The sequence below is a fragment of the Urocampus carinirostris genome, chromosome 12 (genome assembly GCF_059441175.1).
Source record: "Urocampus carinirostris isolate Australia breed hairy pipefish chromosome 12, RoL_Ucar_1.0, whole genome shotgun sequence".
Taxonomy (NCBI): Eukaryota; Metazoa; Chordata; class Actinopteri; order Syngnathiformes; family Syngnathidae; genus Urocampus; species Urocampus carinirostris.
The window spans coordinates 22,035,419-22,062,939 of NC_142360.1; the positions used below are offsets into that span (position 1 = coordinate 22,035,419).

Below are 27,521 nucleotides of genomic sequence, written 5' to 3' on the forward strand. Positions count from 1 at the left end.
TCGTGTAGGCACACCAGCATTACAGTTTCAGGATCTGCAGAGCACAATGTACATTTTAGATTGCTATCTTTATTAGATCGTTTCAAAATGTGAACTTAGGAGGGTCAGATCAAAGAAAGTACATGAAACAAAATTACAGTAGAAGTACTCTCTCACTCGCGTCCTCTCTCGGTCCGCAGGGGGCGCTGTGAGTCCGTGCTTGTGCACCAAAGTGTGCAAGCGCTTGAAACCTCTTCACAGCCCTCCCTAGAAAAGCAGCAACACACAACAAAAACCAGCACAGCCGAGTTAGACACTCAACTCCGCTTTAACACGTGTCTAGTGTAGATCGAAATCCTTTTTATCGTTACTGAAGGAAAAAAAACAGATCGTCGTCTATCTCTTATGCAAATCTGCGTTGAGACAATAGTTTTGAATTCGTTTAGTTTTAGGGAATAAACGAGACAGCGTGATGGGGAGTTGACATATGTGAGTGGTGCCTGAACCCTCCCCTTTTCTTTCTCCCTCTCCCTTCTCCTTCTCTCTTTGCAGTCGCTTCATTCCAGTGCACAGAGCGAGGCAGACGGTACACAACTGAAATCCGCTCAGGGAATAAAACACGAACTCGTTCCAACCCAGCTCCTGGAGTAGTACCCTACTCCGTCTCTGGACGCAAGCTGGCACATTGAATTGCCGTTCATTCATCCTGAGGACTACGCGCATTATGTTGGTTCGAGCTTCCAAAAAGTGATTTTTGACTATTTTGAGTGTTGACTATTGTGGAACTACTGCGCACATGGTGTGCTCCCGGACTGGACTACCTGCCTGGAGCTGATAGCGCTCGGTGCGCGCAAAAGGAGGACACCGCGTGAAGGAGTTCTGGTACCGGTTCTTCTGGTGCTTCTTTTTCGAACAAGTCCATGGTTTGGGTTCTTTCGCCCAACGTGCAACTTTTGAGGTCCTGGTGAATGGTTCCGAGGGTGTGAGAGGGATCGGGACTGGACGGAGCGGACCCGTTCCTGGGATTTTACGCGGTCCAACTCGTGCGTCTGTTTACATGAGCGCGTTGTGACAATGGATTACATTCTGCTCTTGTGCGGCTTTTTGCTGCCTGCCACCTCTGCAGTTGAAGGTAAGAAATGCATTTTTATTTTATTTTATTGTATTCGAATCCAAAGCAGTGGCACCATGTGGTTTTAATGCCCGTCTGTGGTTTCCAGATTGGAGGCGCAACTTTCGCCTTTGTTAGTATTTTAAAGGAAATTAGCGCAACAGTCAGGCGCACCGTGGTGCGCACGATGGCGGTCGTGTATTCGAACCCCCAACACACTAACACATTAAAAAAAAACTTTTTTTCCGAAGTTAACTGCGCGTCTTCTCAGGTTGTGTGGCCTTTTGACATGCAAAGAAGAGCAATCGTTTAACTTGACTAAACATTCAATCCACACCAACATGTTTTTTTTTTCTTTTTACATAAATCAACGTGAATACTAGTAGGGTATTTCTGTCTCAGGATTTTGTAGTGTTTATGCAGTGATATTTTTGTATTATAATATAACTAGTATTTTTGTAGTTTTGTTTTCCCTGACAAAATTAATGCCCTATTTTTAAGGACGACATTTAGTTTTGTTGTGATTTTGTTGTATTTATGTGGTAGTATATTTTGTAGTGGACACACCAGAGGGACAATGAGGGCTATTTTTTGACATTAACCACACAACATGAATAATAGTATTTCTGTAGAGGATTTCTGTCATATGAATTTTGTATTTAAGTATTGCTGTGGTAGCATGTTTGTAGTGCTGTATTTCTGTAATATTAGGTCCTTATTTTACGCCCATAAATATAGTTTTTAAGTAAGTCTGTTGTATCTCTGTGGTGCTTTTTTTTTGCAGTGGACACACCAAGGGACATAATGTGTGTGTGTGTGTCTTAGTCAAAAACCTCGCTTCAACCCCACCCTTTGTAAAAAAACAAAATAAATTATGAATGAATAGCCAAAAAGTTGTCTTTCGGTGTGCTTTAAAAGTAACAACACATGAAATTCTGTTTTTTCCTGCTTAAAACTGCAAAAAGTTGTTGAATATATTTTTCTTCAGGTCATTGTATTTTCAGGGAAGGGGGGGATCAATATCAAACTCAGAAAAAGTCCTTGCCGGGTTGTGTATTCCCTTGGTAATTTACAGTCAGGGCACGTATTCCTTTTTTTCTTCATGCAAATTAGACTTTGTGTTGTGGTAAAGAGGATCAAAGGCTGGAATACTACAACTTGTCATGTGATAAGCGTCATTGTCGCTTTTATTGGTTTGTTGATAAGAAAGTTTTTCTTCAGGTCGTTTTGTAGCCCCTCTCCCTCAACACTTTCTTTTTTAACGCAAAACACTCACAATCCACTCAAATTAGAATATTATTTTATATTATGTATTCAAAACCCCTCTGATGATGAATTGGGGGCTTGCTGGGCTCAACTTGGCTCCAGATGTCGATAAAACGAGCCTGCAAAGAGATACAATAGTATAGTTTTCCTCATCCGACATAGCAACTGCGTCTCCGCTTTACAAACGGATGGATTTCACTCAACAATATATTATGCTTTAAAAGTGATGCCATAAATTGTGTCCCGCTGAAACTTCTAATGCAGCGTTTTGATTTATGGTGAACGCTCAGATACTGTTTTGGTTTACTTTGAGAGAAAAAAAAACCTAGACTGAGCCTTGCGGGGGAAGTTCAGCGGGCCCCACTGCGCGGCTCCCCGGGTCCCGAGGTCACGCAGCCCGGGGAATAATTAATGGATTCATCTTTCTTTCCCTTTCCTTCTCTCGTTCTTCTTTCCAGGCCGATTTCCATTTAAGGGTTTAATTTTTGAGCTGTTTTGTGGGCCCCCTGTTGTGCAAAATAGATGAAAAAAATCATTTATGTCCACTCTTGGTTTCAGACTTCGGCCTCGTTCAGGGTCACCTCAATGTGAGTGTTTAGTTTTCCCCCACGAAAATGAAAGATGCAAAATGGTATATATTCATTAAATTCGTTTAACAGAAACTAAATCATTTTATTGATTTAGTTTCATGAATTTACAATAGCTTAAACAAGTTGAAAGTCTATATGAAGGTTTTTAAATTGTACATCTAGTACAAAAATAAAATATGGTGATTACATATAAACTATACTATAATAAACAAGTGTGGCAAATGCAATAAGCTAAAGATTCATAAATTTAGCCTAAAATGGTCCACGTTTGTTCTAGTTAGAAATGTTTTAAAAATAAAACATTATCAATGCACTAATTAAAAAAAAAGTGGCATATAAAATAGGCAAAATAATCCTAAATCATGTTTAAAACGATCCAGTGTAACGTTTATTTTAAGGTATTTAAATAGGAAGTGTTTTTTTAAAATAAAATATCATAGTCACATTTTAAAACACTAATTAGTCAGCCTAACAAATACAATAGACAAAACACCCGACAGTATTTGTAAATTTGTTTTAATGTAAAACTTGTTTTAGAAATAAAATATCATAACATATTAACAAAACTAATAAATGAACCTGACAAATAAAATAATAAAAATATTAATAAAATTAGTTGAAGATTTTTTTGAAGGTTTTTAAACTGAGCATACATTTTTAAAACACAATATTGTAATAACAGGTTAATAGTATACTAATAAACAAGCATGGCAAGTGAAATTGGAAACATTTTTACAAAATTAGTTTTTCACGGCCCAGATTAGCTGAAAGTCTATTTCAAGGTAAAGAAAATTGTAACTTTTTTTTTTAAATATTGTAACAAGATATTGATGTACTAATTAACAAGTGTGGCACATGCAGCAGGGGAAATGCTCCTAAAATTAGTTTAAAACGGCCCATATTTATATATAATAACATATTAACAATATACTACATATAAATAAATAAAAGGAGCTTGGCAAATTAAAGAGGTAAAACATTAATTAAATATACTACTTAGTTGAAAGTTTATTTCAATGTCTTCAAAATTAAAATGGTATAGATAAAATTATATTATTTATGTGTATATATATATATATATATATATATATATATATATATATATATATATATATATATATATATATATATATATATATATATATATATATATATATATATATATATATATATATATATATATATATATATATATATATATATATATGGAATCTATTCATTAGGTTACTTTAACGATATTTAAATTAGGCGATTTGTGTTTTGAATGATAATTAACAAGTATCATTTTATTAGTAGTAGTGATAATCATGTATTAAATTGAATACCGAAGAAGTTCAATTTTCAGATCCAAGGAGTTACAGTAGAAGTCATATCCGTTTCTTTTCTTTTTTTTCTTTAAATAAGTATGTTATAAGGACCAGGCCAGGGAAAAGTGAATCCAGATGAATTTTGAGCGTCTGTTATGTGCGCAGACGCTTGAGTTTGCGGGCAAGAGAAGTCCTCCAACATTTCAAATCCCTCTAATTTACGGTAGCAGTGGTATTCATTTTCATGTTTATTACATGTGCATTCATTTTATGATAATGGGCTATATCGTGGGATGCATTATCCCCACACACGGGAAGCTTTTGACTCGATGGCGGCAGTTACTCACTTTCTCTAGAAAATCGCATTTCCCATACAAATAAAGAAGACAAACGAGCGTTCTGTCGTCCTTTCTAATATCAAAGCGCTTTTTTATGTGGCAATATTGCGCACAAATGGTCGCGCCTCGCTGCGCGCATGTTTATGTGTTTACGTGGGTGAGATCACACCTCCACGGGAGTCTTTTACACTTGGCCAATGATTTATGCAACAGGAGGGGGGTCCTTGTCAAAGTGTCATCATTTTTATGTTATTACAATTACCATGGCTGATGTCAAGCGTGATCGCTGCTTCTAAATCACATTTGCGATGAGTGGAATTAAAAAGGAGACCTGATGGCGTGACGCGACGCGCCTCGCGCGCAGGAAAAACAAACTCAAATAAAAGATTTACATCAGATAAGGGTAAAAGCTTGAAAGCGTTTCAGCGTCATATGCTATCGAGCGACCTAAAAGCACTACTTTGAACATGTTTCATGCAGACATTCTTCCATTTTAAGTCTTTATTACGTGTTTATCTTGCTTATCTTAGAGTGCCATGTCTAATCTCTTTGCAAACAATGTTCACTATGTAGTTATCAATGACAGTACATTATTTTCTATTCTGTTCTGTTCTATTTTGGTGGAGACTCTACAATCCTTAGAGCAGTGACAGGGGGACAATTACTTTATACATTTGTTTGTCATTTTTTTTAGTATAATATATCTTATTCTAAGATAGTTTAACTTATTTGTCTAATACATTAAGAAAATCCATCCTTAAAATAAGCAAATTGAGCTAATATTGGAGACGGATGTTAGAATTTTAAGATATACATGTATTTTCTATGGATATCAGGAAAAAATACACTATATCGAGCAAAAAGTCTAGTATTCATCAGCGTAAACAATTTTATTTTGCTTGTTTTGCAAATGATTTTTCATATTTTACTTAAAAAATACATTAGAACTTTTTGAAATTAAAAAAAATACAAAACAGATGTGTCCTTCTGTCTGTCTGTCTGTGTGTCCGTCTGTCCGTCCATATATCTATCCATATCTAACTATCTACAGTCTCTGCAAGGTGGTGTAATTGTCACACGGAGGCTTCTCCAAAGTGTCAATTGATGTGCTCCGAATCGATCGGATGGATCAATACACCGCTCAGCCCTTTTAAAAGGCAGAATTAGATGCAGGGAGAGGGAGAGTTTTTTTTTTTTTTTTGCAGTGCATTGCAAGGAGCAATTACCAATTCATAAGGCTATTTATCACTGGCCCCTGATCAATCGTAAGGATGAGCTGGCCTCGTTGTTCAGCTCTTGTGGGGGAGAAAAAAGTCATCCAAGTTCAAATAAACAATAGTAAGAAGAAATAAACCTGTATGACTTATAATCACAAGAATAATACTCAAATTAGTTCTTCTTAAGATTAGCACAATCTGGTGCATACACCATACTCACCAACACTATTGCTTTCCTCATTAGATTGCCGCCTTTTTCCCTTAAAATCAGCTACACATTAAAACAAATCTTAAGAAAAATTGCTTTTTCAAATTTTAAGAAAATTAAAAACTAGACTCAAAACTGTAATTTTGGTTTATGGGTGATTTAATAAGCGATATGGGTTTGTGGGTGAATTAACTACCCCATCATTCGTATTCGATTTTTGTTTTGGTAAACGTGTGCCACTTCTGGTTCCTAACAAGCACATGTTATTGTTTTTTTTTTTGTTTATTTGTTTTAGTTTTGTGGAGTAACATTCTGTTTTGTGCATACATTTTATCTAAGATATATCTCTTTGTAATTTCAAAAGTTTGGCATGTCTACGTAAACTACCTTAAATATGAATTTTTTTAAAGTTTTTTTTTTTTATAAAAACAGTTCTATTAAGAATTAAAATTGTCTTTACCACATGCGATAACAACAAAGTGAACATGGCACTCCAGGATAAACCTGTAATAAAGACATAAAAGAAAGCTACAGGGAATGTTAGTATAATAAGAATAAACCTATTTACAAGTTGTACCAATATGTATCCCCTTAAAAACAATCTGGGGTTCAACCAAGGGTGTATAGGGCCTCAGCATTCAAGTTCCCCCTTCCGATCCGTCGCTCATTTGTCAGACAGAAAGAAAAATGAACAGACGCAGAGCGATTTGGATCGGGACGCTCGGGAAGGAAGAAGGGCGGGGGTCAGACAACGATGTGTCAGGATGGGATGATGAGATGGAGGCCATTGTGTAAGTTGCATTGAATGTAGGGCAATAGACGAGGAGGCAGCACAGTTGACACACTTTGTTTTGGTAGGCTATCTGGATCTGCAGGAGTGTTCATGTGCACAGGACTCAAATAGTGGCGTGGAAAGATTTACCGAGGTGGAATTTCACATGGAGGAAGGCAACGGCCATCTTTGGCCAGCTGGTGCCTTCACACACCATGGCGGAGGAGAGACGAAGAGCACTTTAAAAAAGAAATCATAGCCAGGGAATTTGCACTACTTTGGCTTGAATGTAATAAAAGAAAACATAGTTATTGCAAAATGAGAGTCAATTTGTGCGAAAAACAAAACTTTTATTCAATTTTCCATGCTCTATGTCTGTCATGAGTAGTCTCTTTGAACAACTCTGCAAAATAAATCTATTGTTAAATAGCATCAAGTAGTACTGTAATAAAAGTAGTAATCATAGACATTATTGAATTGAATTGTCTTCATTGTGATTGATAAGACATGGATGTACATATAATAAGGACTTAAAATACAAAAAATGAGTATGTCAGGATAAATAGGCAAAAATATTGAAGGTAGTGCTTGGAGACTGGCATAAGTTTTGATAATTGTGCAATGAAAAATCGTGCATTTAGCAGCGAAAAAATGAGTTGATACATTCAATATGGGTATATATTTTTTACTGCAACTTTTTATTGTTTTGCACACTTGTTTATGGGAGTGATGGGAAGAAACTGTCTCTAGTTTAGAATGATGGATGGTTTCAGTATCGATACCAAATGATAATATTCTTGTATGACATATTGAAACAAAATATAGGGGAAAAATAAAGAAAGTACACTATTAATATATATATATATATATATATATATATATATATATATATATATATATATATATATATATATATATATATATATATATATATATATATATATATATATATATATATATATATATATATATACATTTAATAGGTCATACATTTTTGCTTAATATTTAAATCAATATGTCAATATGTTTTTTACCACTTGAGGCAATAAATAGTACATACTGTTCCTTTAAACTACAGTGAAAAATAACTGTAGAATAAAAGTGGCTGTTTTATCTTAAATTTTTATTATAAGTGCCCATTAATTAAACAATTACACACTTCTAGTTTCAACAATTTGAAAAAAACAACATCTTCTTACTTGCGTGATTACTGGATCTGTCAGCCAAGTGTGTGTGTTTTCCCCACCAAACTGCAATATGCTGTCAAAAGGAGACCAAAACACAGAGGACTTTGTTGTGGATGCTCTTTTCCAAGACATTTTATGTGAGAATGCGTCCATGTGTGTATTGGCTGATCTCATGCTGGCAGCTCACGGGGCCCAGGGGGCCTCGCGGGATGCCACGTCTTTGACACCCACTGTTGAGCTCAAGCTAGTGAGGCCAAATGTGTCTGAGCTTGCCCACCCGTCGCTGCTGTCTGGAGTCGGCAGAGCAGAACTGGACACATAAGTCCGTGCTATTCAAAGGGAGAGACGGGTGGCACATTTTTGTGGGGCGAGAAATGTACAGAATTTAAAATTTAAGGTTCATAAATGAAAGTTGCGCTGTCCTCACTCTGACGCATCCCCTTTTAGCAAGCTAGATAGCTAGGGAATGATGTGAGACAACAAAAAAGGATTTGCAATTAGCATTTGAAAGTCGGTGCCTGTGCTGCCGTCGAAGTTGTGCGTTTTTCCTTATTCCTTTTTTAAAAACAAACGATTACCAAGGTAACCAAATGAGGGCAAGCAAAGGTCACTCTGTATGTTTCACAAAGGCAGAACAGTGGCCTCACATTGGCACAAATGATTGTGAACCAAACATTATATTTGAATAAACATACTAACTATTGGATGACCATAATTAACAAGCCCTGAAATTTAGAAAAAGACAAATAAATACTTTTGCTGCATTTTTGTTATCATAATAACCATTTTTATCCTTGGTTCAAATGTAACAAGCATGCTTGTACATTTACCATGTTAACCACAAGAGGGGACCCAAAGACCACTTAATATGATTCTCAAAAGCAGAATAGTTACCATACCCAGTATTATTGAACCATACATGTGCTTTTCCAGTTTTTCAACCATATTTTCTGGTATAAGAACTGCAACGGATTATAGAAGCACTCTCAAATTTCTGGCTATTTTGGGATTCTTAGGTGCGCTTTATTGTCCGGAAAACATGGTACCTTCTATGTTAGGGGTTCTAAAATTCAAGAAGGGACAAACAAAATAAGCTAGGGTGTACTTATAAAATGTTGCAACTTTTTAAATGACACATATAATCTAGTGAGCCCAATAAAACCTACTGTAGCGCTGAAAAATACATTTTAATATGATCAGATGAAATAATGATCCTTGTCGTAACGTGGTTTACCTCACAGAGTTGCACCGTGCATTGTGTTTTGCATTCAAATTATATGTATTTGTATAATAATTGTAAAAACATGAATATTTCTACTTTACGGATATCAAGGGTGCTATTTTGGAAAGTAACCACTGCCATAAAAGAGGGATCACTGCAAAGCAAAATTTTCTTATGGCTATGTCAGTAATTTTAATTTTCACAGTCACAAATGACAAATGTCCTTCTCCTTGTAACATGAACATTTGATAAAAGAAACTGGTATTATTTTGGGATTACCTTTAGCCTACTTAGAAGATCTTAACAAAAGTGGGCTTAAATCACCTGTAAGAGGAAAAACTAATAGCAATTTTCGGGGGTGGCAGTAGCTCAGGAAGTAAAGTGCTCATCTTGGGATCAAGAGGTTGCAGGTTTGATTCCCGGCTCCTCTGTGTTTTATGTGCAAGTGTCCTTGGGAAAGACACTGAATCCCTAATGCCCTCAATGAGCCTTGCATGGCTGACGCTGCTATCGGTGTGTGATTGTGTGTGAATGGGTAAGTGTGAAGCACATTATGAAGCGCTTTGGAAGGTCTCCAGTGACTCGAAAAGCGCTATATAAATGCTGACCATTTAACTACAATTATAAAAAAGTACAAGGAGAAGTAACATACAGTGAAAACAAATACAGAACGATAACGCGTATGATACAATAATGAATCAAGATCATGTCCTTGGCCGAAGAATACCTTCAGATGTGGCTTGCGGGCCCTGACTTTTATACCCGTTCTACGTCTTAACTCGTCTTTGGCACTGAACACCTCAGTGGTGGAAATTTAAACAAGGGTCAGTACATGCGGTGTGTTACAGTAGTCTGTGTTTGGACCACTGCAAAGGGGTCGGGACGTTTTCCCCAAAACTCAAGCGGGTTCTCTTAAAACAGACTTGCAGAGCTCCCGGGGCTATCGTATTCCAGCCGTGAATAAAAATACAGTAAAAAAAGATGTGTATATTTAAGTAGGCCGACTGTGCAACTTCCCGCAGCTTGTTGATACACGGCGAAGACACAGTCAAGGCATGGAAGACTCTTGAGTTTAAACTTCAGTTTGCCTGCGGCGATGTTTGGAATGATGAACTAACACCGATGCTGAGATTCCGCAATGGATGTTTTAGCTAACTCAACAACTCGAAAGAAAATCACCATTCGGTAGCTGTCAGCAGAAAAGACAAATGTAAATTGTCACCTGTTGTCCGGCATGAGTAAATGACTTGTCGGTGCAGTCTATAATTGGAAAGCACTAAGATCCCACAACAATTTATTGAAGAGCAAATTAAGGACATTACTTTTGGTTTGAAGCCACAGACAACAAAAAATATTGGACGGATAGAAATTAAATTGTCCTCTCAGTAATAATGAGTCCTCATACACCAGCGGTCTCAAACTTCGAATGGTTGTTATGCACTACGCATACTTTAGTTGAAGGTCTGAAGACTGATTTATTGTAACTGTATGGGCTTTGTCTATTAGTTGTTTTTTTTGGGGGGTAGAAAATAAGATGTGTAAGATGACTTCTGTTATCACCACAATATAATATTTAATTTATTCAATATTTAAAAAAAACAACAATATTACATCTGATAAAATGCAAACTGGAATAAACCCTTTGAAAAGTCTCAAACTCACCCTGAAAACGGCTTGAAAGTAACAAAAAAAAATAACTGTGACGAGAACACAAAAACTTAATTTTAAACACAGACTTTACACACTTGAATCACAGTCGTACAAATCGCTGGTTCTCAACTGTTCTTACTTGAGGACCCTCCATTCCATTCTAATGACAAGCTGCGACCCACATCAAGAAAAAAATGTCACTTTGTTAATGTATAAAATGAAAGGATTGTGCAGTTTCCTTCAGACATAGTACAATATATTTCCTTTTTTAAAAAAAAAAAACCCAAAATGAGAAGAAGAATCAAAAGGAATATACTTGTTTATAAGCCGACATTGCATATAAGCAACCCCCATAACTGCACAATAGCCACATAGTAAAATAAATCAATTCTAAATATTAATAAAACATATACCTAAACACCGTTAATTATTTAGTCATGTCAATAATATATATTGATATCCTGGTAAAAAGCTTAAAATATACCATTTATTTTTAATTGTACCTTCCAGCAGTAGTTCAACGGGACACAAAGAAATATCATTGTCACATTTCAAAATTGTATCATTCTGTGACTCGATCACAATTGTCCCTGTTCTCCAATCGTCCTTCCCCTTATCTCTCACTTTCTTGTGACGCATTGTCAGAAAAAGGGAAGTAAAACCAACAAAATCACAATAAAATTAAATGTGGTCCCTCCGGAAACACGCCGATTGACTGAATTATTAGAAAATATCAGGCAAGGCGATATCGCCATTTACTGTTAAGGAGCGTAAATAACACTCCGTTTTTTTTTTCTTCTTAGCATTATTTTGCAAAGGCAAAACCCCGCGACCCACTCAAAACGGTCCACTTTTGGGCCCCTACCCACCCGTTAGGAATCAATGGTATGAGGAATAGGAATTTGTTTTTTCGCCACATGTGATGTCCATTATCTTTCTTGTAACTTCATGGCCAGTTGAAGCAATGCAATAAGTTTCACAGAAGGAAAACCACCTCCGGGCTCACTTCCACATTTTCATTGCCACCTTTAGACGTCTCGGACAAATTTAACTGACGATGCAGAGAAGCAACAAAACAAAAAAAACAAAGATCTTTGATATATTGGTCGCCTTTGAAACATTGACAGTTACAGCTGTCTGGAGAATGACCGCCGCCGTGTTAGCGAGGGCCTTCGGGCGGAAAAAAAATCCACTTAACCTGGTTTCGGTTTCGCTGGGCTTGTTAAATACATGATGGGGGGTTGAGATACTTATTTTTCAAGACTTTTTCAAACCGGTTTTGGGATCTCACCTCCTGGACCTGGGTTGGGCAAACTTTTTTGAGTCACTGGTTGAAAAATATTTGCCAAGGGCCCAAAGACCTATACAGTTTTTCTTATTTGCATTTATTAATCAATCTACATGGTTATATTTATTTTTGTTTCGAAATAAATTAGTTTCACCCAATTTGTTTTAAACACGGCAGCAGGGCGGCTGAGTGGTTAGCGCGTGTGCAGCACAGTTCTGATGTCATGATATAACCTTACTGTGTGGAGTTTGCATGTCCTCGCTGTGTTTGCATGGGTTTTCTTCGGGCACTCCGGTTTCCTCCTACATTCTAAAAACATGGATGTCAGGTATATTGGCCGGTCCAAATTGTCCCTAGGTATAAATGATCAAGCGAGTTGCCCGTCCCTGTGTGACGACCAGTTCAGAGTGTCCCCTGCCCACTGCCCGAAGATAGCTGGGATGTGCTCCAACACCCCTGCAACCCTACTGAGGATAAGCGGTGCAAATAATGAATGGATGGATGTTTGAAATACTCCCAGTCAAAGCATAAAATACTAGGTCCTTGTTTTCCTTGTTTGATAATTTGCTGTATTTTTTGTTGAAATACTGCAGTATTTTTGTAGTGTTACTGCGGTATTTTTGTAGTGTTTGGTAGCATTTTTGCGCTATTACTATTGTTGTATTGTTGATATTTTTTGTGGTATTTCTTTAGTAGGATTTTGTAGTGTTTCTGTAGTAGGATTTTTGTATTATAGTATTGTAGTAGTATTTTGTTCATTGGTATCTACATTTTATGTTTAGTTTCTTTGTAATGTTGTTGTATTTATTTTATAGTATCTTTCAGTATTTTTGTATTTTTTTTGTTCCTGTTGAATCTTTGTAGAAATGTATGGGATTTCTGTAATAGGACTTTTGTAGCATTTCTGTTGTAGTAACTTTATATTATAGTGTTCTTGTTGTTGTGTTTTTTGTAATATTTCTGTGTTATTTGTTTTATCAAAAAACATTACATAAAGCCCCTATTTTAAGAACCAAATTTGATATTTAGTTTCTGAGCAATTATCTAGAATTATGTATTATTTACAATGATTTTTTTTGTAGTGATTTCGAATTATAGTATGACTGTAATAGTACATTTTATAATATTTCCGTATTATTTGTTTTATTTACAAAATCAAAGCAAAATGATATATTAGGTTTGTATTTTTAAGGACTAATTTTGATATTTAAGTATGTACAGTGGGACCTCGGTTATCGCGGTTAATGGGGACCAAAACCACCCGCGAAAAGTGAAAATCCGCTAAGTAGCGGCGCCCCTTCAAAAAAAAATATATATTTTTTTTTATTTTATTTTGTTATTATTTATTTTTTTAGACCCGGTTAATGCGGACCAAAACCACCCGCGAAAAGTGAAAATCTGAGAAGTAGCGACGCCATTCAAAAATGCTTTAAAATGTATTTATTATTATTATTAATATTTTTTAATTAATGTATTCCATTATTATTTTTTTAGACCTGCGAAGCTCTGAACCCGCGAACGTGAAACCACAAAGTAGCGACGCCCCTTCAAAAATGCTTATGTGATCGTACTTTTTTGTCCTAGTTAAAAGCCTCGCTGCGGCATTATAGATTAGGTCCCTATTTCCAGACACTTAATTTGATATTTAGTTTTGTCGTAATTTTGGAGTGTTTCTGTAGTAAAATTGTGGACACACCAAGTTATAAAGAGAATGAAGGTGGCACAAGAATAAACTGTATATGGCCAATAAACCATCGTTTGGCCACCTCTGCCCTAGATAAATCTCTCAGCGGACAAAGACGGAGCAACTTTGAAACAGTGTTTATAGGACTATATTTGATATATTTTTACTTGAGGCGTTTTCGATTGTATGCGACCTTTGTGGTGATATAGATAGATAGATAGATAGATAGATTTACATCATCACAGAGTGGCGCTGCCCCTCAAAGATTCTGCCTTCAGTGGCAACATTTATTTAACCTTACTTTAAGTTATACTACAGTATCCTTGATACACAGATTTAAATGGTGTGACACCAATAAGAAGACCTGATAGCATAAATGGTGACTTGTGGGGCAATTGAGCAAATGGGAAGGTGCCATTTTTTTCTCCGACCCCCTTCGGGTATATAATGACTCTAACAGTCATGATGGCAACCCATTTGGTGACAGGACAGGTGTTGAACAGAAGGTATTACTCAAATAATTTTGATGTGAATGTTATTTTTTTAATGTCTTAATTCAGTGGTTCACAAATGGTGGTACATGAGATTTATTAATACATTTAAAAGAAAGCGCTCATGCAAAACCCAAACAACAATAGCAAATTTACTACTTAAAAATTCTAATCGAAATGTAAAATGCTAAAAATTAGGAAAATCTGCCCATTGGATTTTTTCAAAAAAATAAATAAAAATGCATCTAAAACCAATTAAGCACAGTTTTTAGTCAGTAGAGACATAAATGCATAAATAAACCTCTGTCCATTTTTTAGGGATGCATCTGCATCTCATCAAAACCATGCTTGAATGTTACTTGGATCAGACTCCGTTTTCTTGAACTGTCCGAATGTTGTCTTTAAATGTTCATACCTCACAGAAGCCGTTGCGTGTGGTCTGCTTAGCAGACTTTGTAATCGTCTTTTCATTTGCCGTATCCAAGCTAAAATGCATACAAATTTTAGATGTTTTGTTACACATACTTGATGTTGACACGTATGTTACCACCCAGGAAAAAGATGCTATTGCACGCGAGGGACTTTTAGATTATACTCATATATGATGCTTCACTCTGTTGGAAATGTGTATCTGCGAAGACAATAGTCGACGAAGGGATTCATTGTAGTTCATTAACTTATTCAAAGCCATAATGTATAAATAGGTAACGCATATAACTTATAAATAAGTATTGTCCATGAGTGCCAAACATTTTTTTTTAAATGATGAAAGGTTTGCCAAAATCATCTGCACATGTCAAGCCTCTGGGAATGATTTTTAAAATGAAAAATCACTATTTGATGGCAGGACTGGCTTTGATCAGATCTATGTCCACACATTAAGGAAGACCCCACTTCTTACTAGCGTTGCTTTCTGTATCAAAGTGATTTAATTGTGGCCCATATGGCGAGTAAGCAGAGTGAAGCAGTGTGGTGAGAAAAGCATATGGATAAGTAGTGAAAGTTTTAGAGGCGCTTTTCATTTCTATAAAAAGATGACAAACTCCCTTTGAGATGTATAACATTTTGTAGACGTCCGTGGGAACTCGATCAACATGGTGACCAAAATAGTGTGACCACCGGAAACATCCATTAGGTGCTGAAAAGTTCTTGCAAAGTTCATATATCTTTCATGCATGGTTTCTTGAAATAAAATCTACGCGCCCTTGTCTTTATGGAAATGATTTTTTTAGATATTGGAGGTGTCACCAATGCAAAAAAGAAAGAAACAACCACAGAAATAAAACCTCCGCTCTTCTCAGAAGTTTTCTTGGAAACGAATGTTTTCAAGAAACTTAGCAATGTTCAACTGTTATTTACTCAACGATTGTGAAAGCTAGAAACACACTCCTTTTCTGATGAAAGATGAGATATAGGTACAGACCTAGATTTTCTTGTAGGCCTTCAAACATGAGTCAAAATAGCAAAAATTGTCTCGCTCTTCCCATTCTAGAGAAATGTCTAGCATTGAATGTGTAAATCTAAAAATAAATATATATATACATATATAATTTAACAGGCTCATTAACAAGATGGCCGACCCATCATCTGGTGTTAGCTCCACATCATCTCCAAATTATCACCCTGCAGCTTCTTTGGGTCACAATCTGCATCCACCTCTGCCAGTTTTAGTGCTAATGAATCTATCAGCTACCGTCGATGGTCGAGTTTGCTGTCAGGGCCCATCGATCAGACCCTTCCTCACGGTCCCAACGCAGCAGCGGGGGAGCTAAGAAGAGCTTTGGAATTATACAGACAGTTCAAAGACTCCCGGTTTGTTATCTGCTGTACTCCTCCAAAATGACGGCATTTGGGTGCCGGCATGCGCTCGTGTTTGAAATTGACGGGAGTGAATAAGGCAAGGTTTTTTTTTCCCCTTCCGGAATTTGCTTCGTTCCCTGTATCTGACCTTGTGTTTTTTTTTTTACTTGATAAAAAAAAGGTATGAGAGAGGAGGAGAAGCATTCGAGATAAAAGTTCATGTCGGTGCATATTGTTGTTAGGCCTTCATCTATGTTAAGACGTTAAAGTAGGAATGGATACGTATTGTACTGTAGAGTAAAGATCATAAACCTGAGTCCGACCTGACCCTAATTTCAGCCCAGGTCTTTCCATAAATAATAGATTGTATTCTATAACTTCATACTGATTTCAATATTGGAAACCTGCAAAAGAGATTAATAGGATGCCGGTGCATTATATTGACTATTATACCTCACTGCCGTTCGTTATTTTCACTAAAATGCACTATTTATGCATACCTGTCAACCTCCATGGCTCCATGCCCGTACAAACTGTCATATTTTCCCGTACAAAATACAAAATAGTCGTACACCATATTTTTGGGGAGAATGATGCATGATGGGAAATACCCAGGCGGCAGACGCATGCGCACAGAAGCATCAAATCGCTCGCTTCGTTTGCAACGGAAAAAAAAACATACCGAGATGAAGTCTTCTGTGGCGAACTCCTTTGACTTGATTGATTTGCCGTTTCGTGATAGTCGGTGTATAACGGATGGTACCCATCATTGACAAATTTGCGTTTTTCCGTACAGATTTCCTTGTACGTCGTACTCGGCATAGAAAAACGTACTTTGTACGTCAAAACCGTACAGGTGGACAGGTATGTTTATGTCATTGTCACTATTGGCCAATAATGTTACTGTTCTTTGATGACCACACAGTTTAGGGAGGATCTGCTCATTCTAACCTAGAGGATTCGATAAAAAGAAAGGGCTCAGGAGAGGGCTTTGAGAACATATTCAGAATTTGGAATTCTGAGGTTTTTTTTTGTAAAATCCTAACCTGTTGTTCTTAGTATTTCAAAATTAATTGAAGTCTTCCCTTATTATTTATAGTATTATGATTATTCATTTTATCCATCCATTCATTTTCTGCACAACCTATTCCCACCAGGGTTGCAGGGGTGCTGGAGCCCACCATATTCATGTTAATGCATCCAGAAGAAGGAAATAACAATTCATGTCTCCCCTGATCACAGCTAGTCAGGGATGCACCACTGCACACTGACTCATTAACTGTCATTCTCTTCCTCTTCCTGGCATGTTCTCTGACATCCTGCCTGAGGATCAAAGTTCTGGCTGGCTTAGGTAGCGTCTGTCTGATATTTTTAATTATTTACATTTTTAATTATTTTGACAGTGACAGCTAGTGCTCATCAATGGCCACACAGTTTGACTGTTTCGAAATGCCATCACAGGGTGAGAACACAAAATTTCGAAGCGAGAGAGTAAAAATGAATCTCATTAAAATATCATTGTTTCAAAAGGCAAACTGCTCTTTGTGATACAAATGGGGTGTTGTGTAAAAGTTAAAAAAAATGAATTTGCAATGAAGAGTCAGTATTGACCTTTGGGTGATGTGCATTCTGCCCTAAACTGGCTCCAGTATTCATATGAAAAAAATAAAAATGCTTCAGATTTCATCGGTTTTATTTGACTTCCCCTCTTCTAGTCTTGCCTAAAGCGTCTGATGATTCCTCTTTAAATGTCACTCATGATCCTTTCTTTCTCCCTGTAACCACTTCTCAGTGCTTCATCTTATCACAAATAAAGTTCAGTCTTATGATCCTCTTCGTGATACGTCAAGCCTGTAGCATATAAAAACCCAAGTCAGCACACGAGACTCATGCTAGCTTTCACAATGTAAAGTTGTCTGCTTCTGATAATAAACCTATAACTTATTCCATTATGTATTCAGCAAAAGTGTTATGATTAAAATTAGAAATAAATTCAATCTCCATAATTATATTAATGTAGTTTTTTTGATTCAATTAAGAAAACAGATGCTACTAAAATAAACTTAAAGGGGCATTGTGTGTTATCTGACCACTAGATGTCACTGAATGGTGTAGTGCAACTCAAAACAAGTACTTAAAAGCATAAGGAAGAATACAAACTATGGAGCCTCAAAACGACCAAAATACACACGTTGTACTTCCCATATTTTTGCTGAACCTTTTAGATTTTTTTATTTTGTTAACTTTTATGCACCTGTTTTTTCTGTACTACACAATACAGCGTCATCTTGTGGTCAAATATCACACATTGTCCCATTAGCTATGAATTACATTCAAGAGCCTTTGATATGGATTGTCTAATTTCCATTTTTGCATGTTTTTATTGTTTTGTTGAAAAAAAAAACAAGTTTGAATAATATTTATTCAATGTGTTTTACTGGTAGATTTTTTTGTAATTGTAGGTAAATTATTTTATACAGATGCTGCCCTACTTCGGAACTAGATAGGTTCCGAACGAGCGCTCGTAAGTTGAATTTGTTCGTAACTTGTTTCAGTCCTATATTTTTTACGAAATGTATGTTTAGGGTTTATATAAGTATGTCTAAGGCTTGTATAAGTAACCTGTATCGTTTTGAAACTGAAAATGAAACATTTGATGAAATAATATGCTCCATAACATTACAAAGCAGGCTGAATGATAAAGCATAGTACGTACTGAAAAACAAAGCTCCACATTAGGCGTTGACATTCTGTGGTTTGTGAATGAAGCCGTTTGAGACTCCCTGTGATTAAGGGTGTCACATATAAACATGGCTTGACTATGACGATAAATATAAATTATGTAAATATTATAAAGTTCAGTTCAACTTACTTTGGAAGAGGTCCTCCTCCGTGGTAAAAAGTGAATTAAAAAAAAGCAATACAATAATTTTCTCAACAGCATTTCAAAAGAAACGTCTCACCTTTTCTTTACACTTCACACCAACCATATTAAATGGATGCGCGAGATATTAAACAATAAATGTGTCAAAGTCCTTAGCGTGCTAGAGATACAGTGCAGTGTGTACACACACAAACCAGGAAGAAGAAACCGGACTTCTTCTTCGGGGTGGATGCTGTGTGAGCTCTCACAGCGCCACGCGGCGGGAATAAGTACTACAGCACTGCCCTCTTCTCGGATAAAGGTGCACACAATACAAAATCTAACTTACAGCAATGTTCGGATATTTTTCGATATCCCAAAATAATGTTCATATGTACCGTTGTTCGTAGTGTTGAAGTTATTTACATATTCTACATTCTGAGCAGGAACTATCAATTATATCAAACACTCGTTGAGCCTGTATTGGCTTTTTAGAACATTTATTAATTAAAGAGACAGTGTGTTGCCGTATGGTTTAGTACAACTGAAAATTGCTAAAAAAGCACAAAGAAGAATCCATACTATGGAGACTCTGTGACCACAGGACATGATTTTATTTCTCATTGTTTTCCCCAACCCTATTGAGGTTTTTGGGTACTTGAGTAGAAAGATGACAGCTCCCTTTAGTTAAGGTTCATTTTTTTGGGTACTTAAGTAGGAAGATGACAGCTCCCTTTAGTTAAGGTACATTTTATGTGTAAAGAATGCTCATTTCTTCACCGGCAGGAATTTGAAAAAATGCATATTTCTATGAAAGATTGATAAGATGCCGGTTCATTATATTGACTATTATACCTCACTGTTGTCCGTTATTTTCACTAAAATGCACTATATAGATAGATTATTTAAATCATAGTTTTTTTTTTTTTTTTTTTAATGAATGAAGTTTTTACCACTAGGAAACGGAAAATTATACCCACTGTCCCTTTAAAGTGGAGTTGAGAACTTATTTTAATGTACATCTCATGGAGGAGGTCTGACTTGGGATTGTTTTCAATAAAAAAATTGCACCATGGCCCGAAAAATGTTGGGAAACCTTGTATTGCATGTTGTCTGTGTGGCTTTCTGAACTCCTGCTTAAAGACTAATAATAATTTAATAAAAACATTTGAATTTCCCTGTGGGGATGAATAAAGTATCTATCTATCTATCCATCAATCCATCCATCTATCTATCTATCTATCTATCTATCTATCTATCTATCTATCTATCTATCTATCTATCTATCTATCTATCTATCTATCTATCTATCTATCTATCTATCTATCCATCTATCCATCTATCCATCTATCCATCTATCCATCTATCTATCTATCTATCTATCTATCTATCTATCTATCTATCTATCTATCTATCTATCTATCTATCTATCTATCTATCTATCTATCTATCTATCTATCTATCTATCTATCTATCTATCTATCTATCTATCTATCTATCTATCTATCTATCTATCTATCTATCTATCTATCTATCTATCTAATCCATCCTTCTCAATGGCGAGCTTACACAAACTCGTCACAGCATCATCCGAACAAGACGGATGCGGAAATTATAGCCTGATGATTACCGGGACACTTGCGTCACTGACCCATGCACAAGGACCCACTCGATTGGATTCAAAGCAGCCAAGCGTCCGGGAGTTTGTCTGCTTTATGGCGCTTCCGTCTAGAGCCGTCCCGTCCTCCTCAAAACTGTTCCAACCAAACATCAATCTCAGAAGGAAAAGTCGGTTGCTTGTCAATGGGAAAATGATCAAGTTCAGGGTTCGAACGGATACTAGAAATGAATAGGATTGAAAAGTACTTATATTATTGTTGAAGTTCTTGCAAATGTTTGAAATTCTTGCCTTGTTTCTCAACAAGTCTGCTTAGAAAGACGCCATCTTTGCTCTTTGGTGTTTACGCTTTGCCACTGTATTTTTTTCCCTTGCGGTTAACGCCATCTGGCATTAGTTTGTATGGCATTATTTTATGAAGCTTCTCTACAAGTTGCACCCAAGAGGAAAGGCGCATGTGTATTAGTGCATCGATTAGGCGCCCGCTTTGAGACTGGGAGGTCGGTGGTTCGCGCCCCGGCCGAGTCATTCCTAAGACTTAAAAAGTGGTCGGCGGCGCCCTCTGTTGGCATCGGCTCGCTACAACGGGTCAGGTGCAATCGACATTTCGTTCTGTGTACATTGTTACACAGAATGACAATACAAGGAAATTATTATTATTATTATTATTATTATTATGTATCAAATATGAACATTTGTTATGGAACATGCAAAATCATGAAATGGACTTCCTGCAACTGAAAATGTAAGTTACATATTAGTCATTTTACCCAACACTTATATCGGGAGAGGTTTGCCGCCAACATATTTATGTACGTATTGTTCAGATCCACAAATAAGTTCACCCAAAATCTAAAAATCATGTGTCCTGATGAATGCACTCGCAAGATATAAATATTACATATGTAAATCACTGATATTTTTGTTCATATGCAAAATATATGATTCACACTGAATAGATTTTTTTAAAGACCCAGTGTGTAATAGTTGACCACTAAATAGCACTGTGTTGTCTGGGGCAAGCAAGAGCCACTGCCAAAGAGCCCAGCGAAGCAACAGGATTTCGGACATGTCGGCGACCTAAGTCGGGATTCCACTGTGTAAAAGAAGTACCAGTTCCACGACCTACGATGTTTAATTAAAAACTAACATACAAATGAAAGTTCATGTATTTTGCTTGGGATACAAATCAATGTTTTTTGTTTTTTGTTTTTTTTTTTCCTGAATGAACGTTTTTGTACCACTAGGAGGCTCCAAATATTACATCCTGTCCCTTTTATAGTACTGGAGAAATTGAAAAATTGACTTTGAAAGGAAATAAAAAGTGCTTGAATTTGGCCATAAAAGAAGTGTAAGAAACCTGCAAGTTTCACTGGAAACCAAGGAATCACGTTCGATTTGATTATTATGCCACTTTAAAAGTATTTACCCTGAAGTAGTTTCTTTTTTAGTCACCCATTTATGTGGCCCACCAACTTTTTTAGTCGCAAAGCTAAACCTTCGTGCTCTAAGCTGCAGGCTAATGTATTATTCACCCTCCAATGACGTGTTACTAAAGCTAGCAACTTGGAAACCATCGTGGCCGCTTCCTGAGATGCACACAAGGCCACCAGACATTATCTGATTGATTTATGGAGCAAGCAATGCATGTTTGTGTATTCCCAGAGGCTTTCCTGTTGAGTTGAAGAACAGATTTTTATGATTTTGTGTAAAGACCTAGGAGGTCATTCCAAGTCAAACTCATTTTTTGTTGCTGCCCGCACGATATTCATGACGATAAGACAATTGACGATCATATTGTCTATATGGTATCTAATAGATGAAACTGCAAACAGTCCATTGAACAATGTATATAGTTGTAAACCGAGGGGGAAAAAAAAACATCTGAAACATCTGTGTAAGTCTAATTTAGTGTTATGTTGATGCAATTTTTCGCTAACTTTGCTAACTCTGCTAAACTAGTGTTTACTGTATTTTTATTCACTAAAAAAGCACTTTTAATGTGAGCAAATAAAATAATACTGCGACATGGGCATCCTTTTATTTATTTATTTTTTGTTTAGATCATACTTGAAGTAATAAGTCTGTAGTTTGCAATAATCAGTGGTCTGTGCAGCCTTTTGAGACTCCTTGTGATTACGGGCTATACAATTAACTTGACAAACGATCAGATTATTTTGTGATATTTGTAAAAAAAAAATATCAAATAAATTAAACAAATACTTGTTAAGTCATTAGTCTCAGAGCACTACCTTGTTTATATTTTTGCCCATTTAACCTAACATTCTTTTAATCTCCTTTTTCTCTTTTTTATTATAGGATGATTTTAGAGTTCCACTTCTACTCTCATTGTCAACATTGTTCTCTACTACAATAAAGACTACTACTATAATTTGAGTTTTTACAGAGTAAAGAATTAAGTGTGCTCAAGGATTGTCCATGTTGGCAGAATATCGAATGTATACTCTCTTATTTTATTTATTTAGAGATTTTGGTTGGGATTTCAGAAGGAAACAGTCCATTGCATGCACAAGTTTTGCTTCTAATTGCCTTTAAAAATTGGCCCAGGGGCCTAGAGTTTGACACCAGTGCTATAGTTTAGCACATTCTTATCCTCTGTGTTTGTGTTAGTTACCCATCTGGTTGACCCTTTTTAATAAAATATGTATTTACATTGTCAAGCCTATCTGAAAAATGAGTCAGAATTACCTTTGCAGTTTTAATGATGTGGGGTCAAATTGCCTCACTAAAAGGCTAGATTCAAAGCAGACACGTCAAACACACGGTCCACAGGCCATGTATGTTTGAATCTGGCCCGCCATACATTTCTAAGTATGTTTTTACCATTATCTATATACACCTCAGATGTCTCTGTTCCTCTTACATTTGCTGTTTAGATTTACACGAGTCTGTGTTTTTGGATGCTTTGCATGGCTGATGCCTCTATTGTTGTGTGAGTTTGTGTGTGATTGGGTAAGTGTGAAATGTATTGTATAGTGCTTGGGGAGGTCTTCAGTGACTTGACAATACATTCCATTTAAATTGTATCCATATTTATTTATTTTTTAATACATGCCGAATGCTCTTTCCGGCCGCCAAAGGGGAGTGTTAAGTTTGTGTAGTGGGGTCGATTGGTTCAGGAGTAAAACTGCACTCAGTCAACTGTTGAAATAAAACAGTTAATTCAACCCATTCATTGGCAAAAATGGAAATATCCCCCATTGTTTGTGAATAAGTGTGTTGAGTTTAGAAAAGATCCCTTTTCAGCCGCACTTATAATATGTAGAGTATGTTACTAGGCCAGCCTCAGAAAGTAAGTCTGGATCTGCCCCCTGAGCCAAACTGCGTTTCACATCCCTGGTCTAGGAGGGAACATTATTAACTTTACTTACTTTGTTAGTCACCGAAAATGGTTACCTCACCGCCCTGCCACTTCTATCTAGAACCTTAAGTAATAGAATAGAATTTACTTTTATTGTCATTCTTTGTAACCATGCACAGAACGAAATGTCGATACACCTGACCCGTACAGTTGAACTGTAGCGAGCCGATGCAGCCGCAGCCAAACAGGGCGCCGCCATTTTAGACCCAACTGCTGTGTTGGGAGTCATTAGGTGACCAAACCCCACAATTCCAACCCTTAATGCCGAGCGCCAAGCAGGGAGGCAATGAGTACCAATGTTGTAAGTCTTAGGTATGACACGGCCGAGGCTTGAACCAACGACCTCCCAGTCTCGGAGCGGGCGCCCTCCCATCTAGACTAATGGTTACAAGTAAGTTAAAGAATAACAATATCCCTTCTTATGCCTAAACTGGCTCATTAGCTCAGTGAAAAGAGCTGAACATAACTGATTCCACTCTCATTGGAGATTCCAAATATTTCTTATTTTCCGCTCTGTATGATGCAGCAAAATCCTTACAAGTTGCAGCGCTACAAAAGTTAGGGATGCCTGCAATACTATAACGTAGACCAGCCTTGACCTGGTTGGTCATTGGCCCTGACACTGAACCAATCAAAGTGGGGAGGGTAAAAATGTCTCCCCAGGGACGGTGGATGGCAAATTTGACTTTGGTATACTGCTAATGGGATTCAACAGATGAAGCTGACTGACCTTAGAGGTAGAATGCATAAATGCATGATTTCTTTTTAGGTATTGGTACATTTGTATTCACTAGAATGTATTGAATGTACAACATCTCTAAACACAATAACAGTATTTTTAATTGAAATATTTTTCAAATTTGTTCACATATGTTCCTCATTTTACCTCAACTGTCTCAAGTAAATGTGCTACAGAGCAAAGTTATCTGTTTGAGGAGTCTTTGTCTCTTAATTAATACAATTGCAATATGTTTCCAACGAACTTCTATTTGAAAGGCAAATATGAGAGCAACACAAATCAATGTCGTTTCTTTTCTTTGCTCTTTTTGCTCTAGAAAAGTGTAAATATTTCACAAAGACACCGCCTGCCATCCTGTATCTTGCAACTTCTATCCATTTTTAATGACCGTCAACTCTGAAATGCAGAGCTCCATTTTTAGTTTAATGAATTAGTGACACATTTTTCAAAGGGCTTATTTATATAGGGCACTTTTTGCATCATTATAGCAACCTAACGTCAGAAACTAGGTTCAGTAATACTTTGGTTATCGTGGTTAATGGGCACCAGAACGCCAGCACAAAGTGAAAATCCACAAAGTAGCGATGCCCCTCTATAAAAGCCCCCAGGGTCCAACTTTGCTTGAGATGACGTCCTTACCGACTGCGGTATACAAATAAAACCAAACAAAAACTATTGATCTACAAATAAAAACAGAATTGCAGTTGAACGAATGGTCTTTATTGACCTTATACAAAAGAACAAGAAAATTGAAGGTTTACTTCTTTCAGTGTAAAAAAGCTATTTTGAGAGCACTCATTTAGCTCCACGCTAGCATCGGGTATCTTCTAGGTCTCTGCACGATTATCAAAATATAACCGTTCGGAATGTAGCGGCTTCATTAGTTTATTGGGTAATGGATCTGGCATTAGTGAGATACAGGCTCAGCAGGGGGGGGGGGGCTTGTGAGAGTTGTTACGTAACCTAGCCATAGTAGGGCGGACCTGCAGCACTGAAATTGCTTACTCTGCTGCACTGTCTCACTCCTTTACCGGATCGCATAATAATCCGCTTAGCACCCGGTGATGAACACTATTTCTTTGCGCTCATTTGACTTTCTGCAGAGTCTAATTTAACTGATTCATTTATTTTCAATGTAACGAGCCGCTTAAAGGTAGCTGTCGCCATGCTTCTCAGTTTGTTTTGGTGGTCATATTAACTTGTGGTCCCGCCTACTCCGGCTGTTTGACTGACAGCATACACCTGCCTATCAAATTCGTGCACACAGATAATCAGGCCAACCACACACACACACACACTCACAAACTGTCCCTGTGTTAGTTTTTCTGGAGAACACAATGTATGATATGTTGACATCAATGCCAATAAACACAATGAAATTCCAAATCCACAAAGTAGCGAACCAGTGATTACCAAAGCATGCAATAGCGAGGGATCCCTGTAGTCAAGTATGATAAAAAAAGAAACAACAAATCTGCAGCCATTCCCCTTACAGAGACCGTATAGATTTTCTGAAAGAAGGACCCTTAGTAATAGACTAATTAGGAGCAGTCCAAAAGATTTCCAGTGGCGGTCGAAGCAGAGATTCATAAATAAGTAAATGCAAGGGCAGTGTGGCCACTTAATTAACAAAGTGTGGATTGGAAAAAAAAAAAGTGCATAAATCTCAAGAGGGGCTGGACCAATCTGGTTGCTCGGATGGAATATCGGCATATATCCTGTCTATCTTCCTAGCATCGATTGATGGTAAGCCAAATTGAATCGCTAATCATCACCACCCTCTTAGTCCCTGGCCCCCGGGAACCAAGAGGGGCCAAAAGTGCCCTTTACTGACACAGGAGGCTCAAACATTATAATTTTCAACAACTCTGCAAGAACTGCAACCTCACCCTCTAACCCCTCAAAATAACTCCGCCCCACTTGACCCCTACACCCCTAAGGTCCTCTGGCTGAGAGTTATTTGACTCCTCTGGGTGTCTGTTGCCGTTCACACTTATAACTTTCTCCTACTTGTTTTCACACTTTTTCTCCTCGGTATTTCAAAAGTAGACACCCCATACCGCTCACTCATTGTTGTCCCGTGGCGACGCATCCCGCTGCGGTGAAACGCATTCTTTTTGCATTACGACCCACTTAGTCTAACTTTGAATGGTGACAGACGTCAGACATGCGTTAAAAAAAACACACAACAGGAAAAATCAAGAGCAGTTAAATGACATGAAACAAGAAAAATCACTATAAAGTAATTCCTCAGCTATCACAGTTAATGGAGGGAAGGGCATAATCCCCCGCAAAGTGTGAACATCCGCCAAGTAGAAACCTGTGATCATTTATTTAAGTAATTTATTTAAACAATATTTGATATTTTTTATACAGATAACTTAAGTACTGTCAAGTTATAAATGTAAAAATAATTCTGCTGTTTTATCACACAACTTAATTGCCGCTCCGATCCAATTAACTTTACATGATACATCATCGCCACCATGTGGCCATTATGGACAACTGCATTCACCTTCCTTTTCTGTCCGACATGAATCAAACAATTTTCTAAAAGTTCCAGGGAGCCACTAGGAAAAGCCAAAGACCATCATGTGGCTCCTGAGCAGGTTTACCGGGTGGAGAGGTCCGCTTTGTTGTCGACAGAAAAACTCCTTATCTGATTAGCCAATTATAAAACAGAACACTTTACACGCTGGAAATCTGCAAAGCTGTAAACCAGCAATGACTGAAGCGCGACGTAGCAATGTGTCTCTGTAATGCACACATTGAAATTAAACAATTTCCTACGGCAGTAAAAGGAATGACT

General features: G+C 37.0%; 1 protein-coding gene across 9 annotated transcripts in view; it reads left to right on the forward strand.

The window, feature by feature from the left end:
* The first annotated feature begins 444 nt into the window (after positions 1-444).
* The window catches only part of ephb3b (eph receptor B3b), a 98,056-nt gene continuing 70,979 nt past the window's right edge, over positions 445-27,521 (forward strand). For 4 of the 9 annotated variants that reach the window (XM_088350105.1, XM_088350106.1, XM_088350110.1 and 1 more), the window contains exon 1: positions 446-1,111. In XM_088350105.1, coding sequence (XP_088206231.1) covers positions 1,054-1,111 — 58 coding nt within the window. In that variant the 5' untranslated portion in view covers positions 446-1,053. Of the gene's footprint in view, positions 1,112-27,521 lie in introns of all 9 variants that reach the window. The other 5 variants (XM_088350107.1, XM_088350109.1, XM_088350111.1 and 2 more) reach the window with 3 other exon arrangements.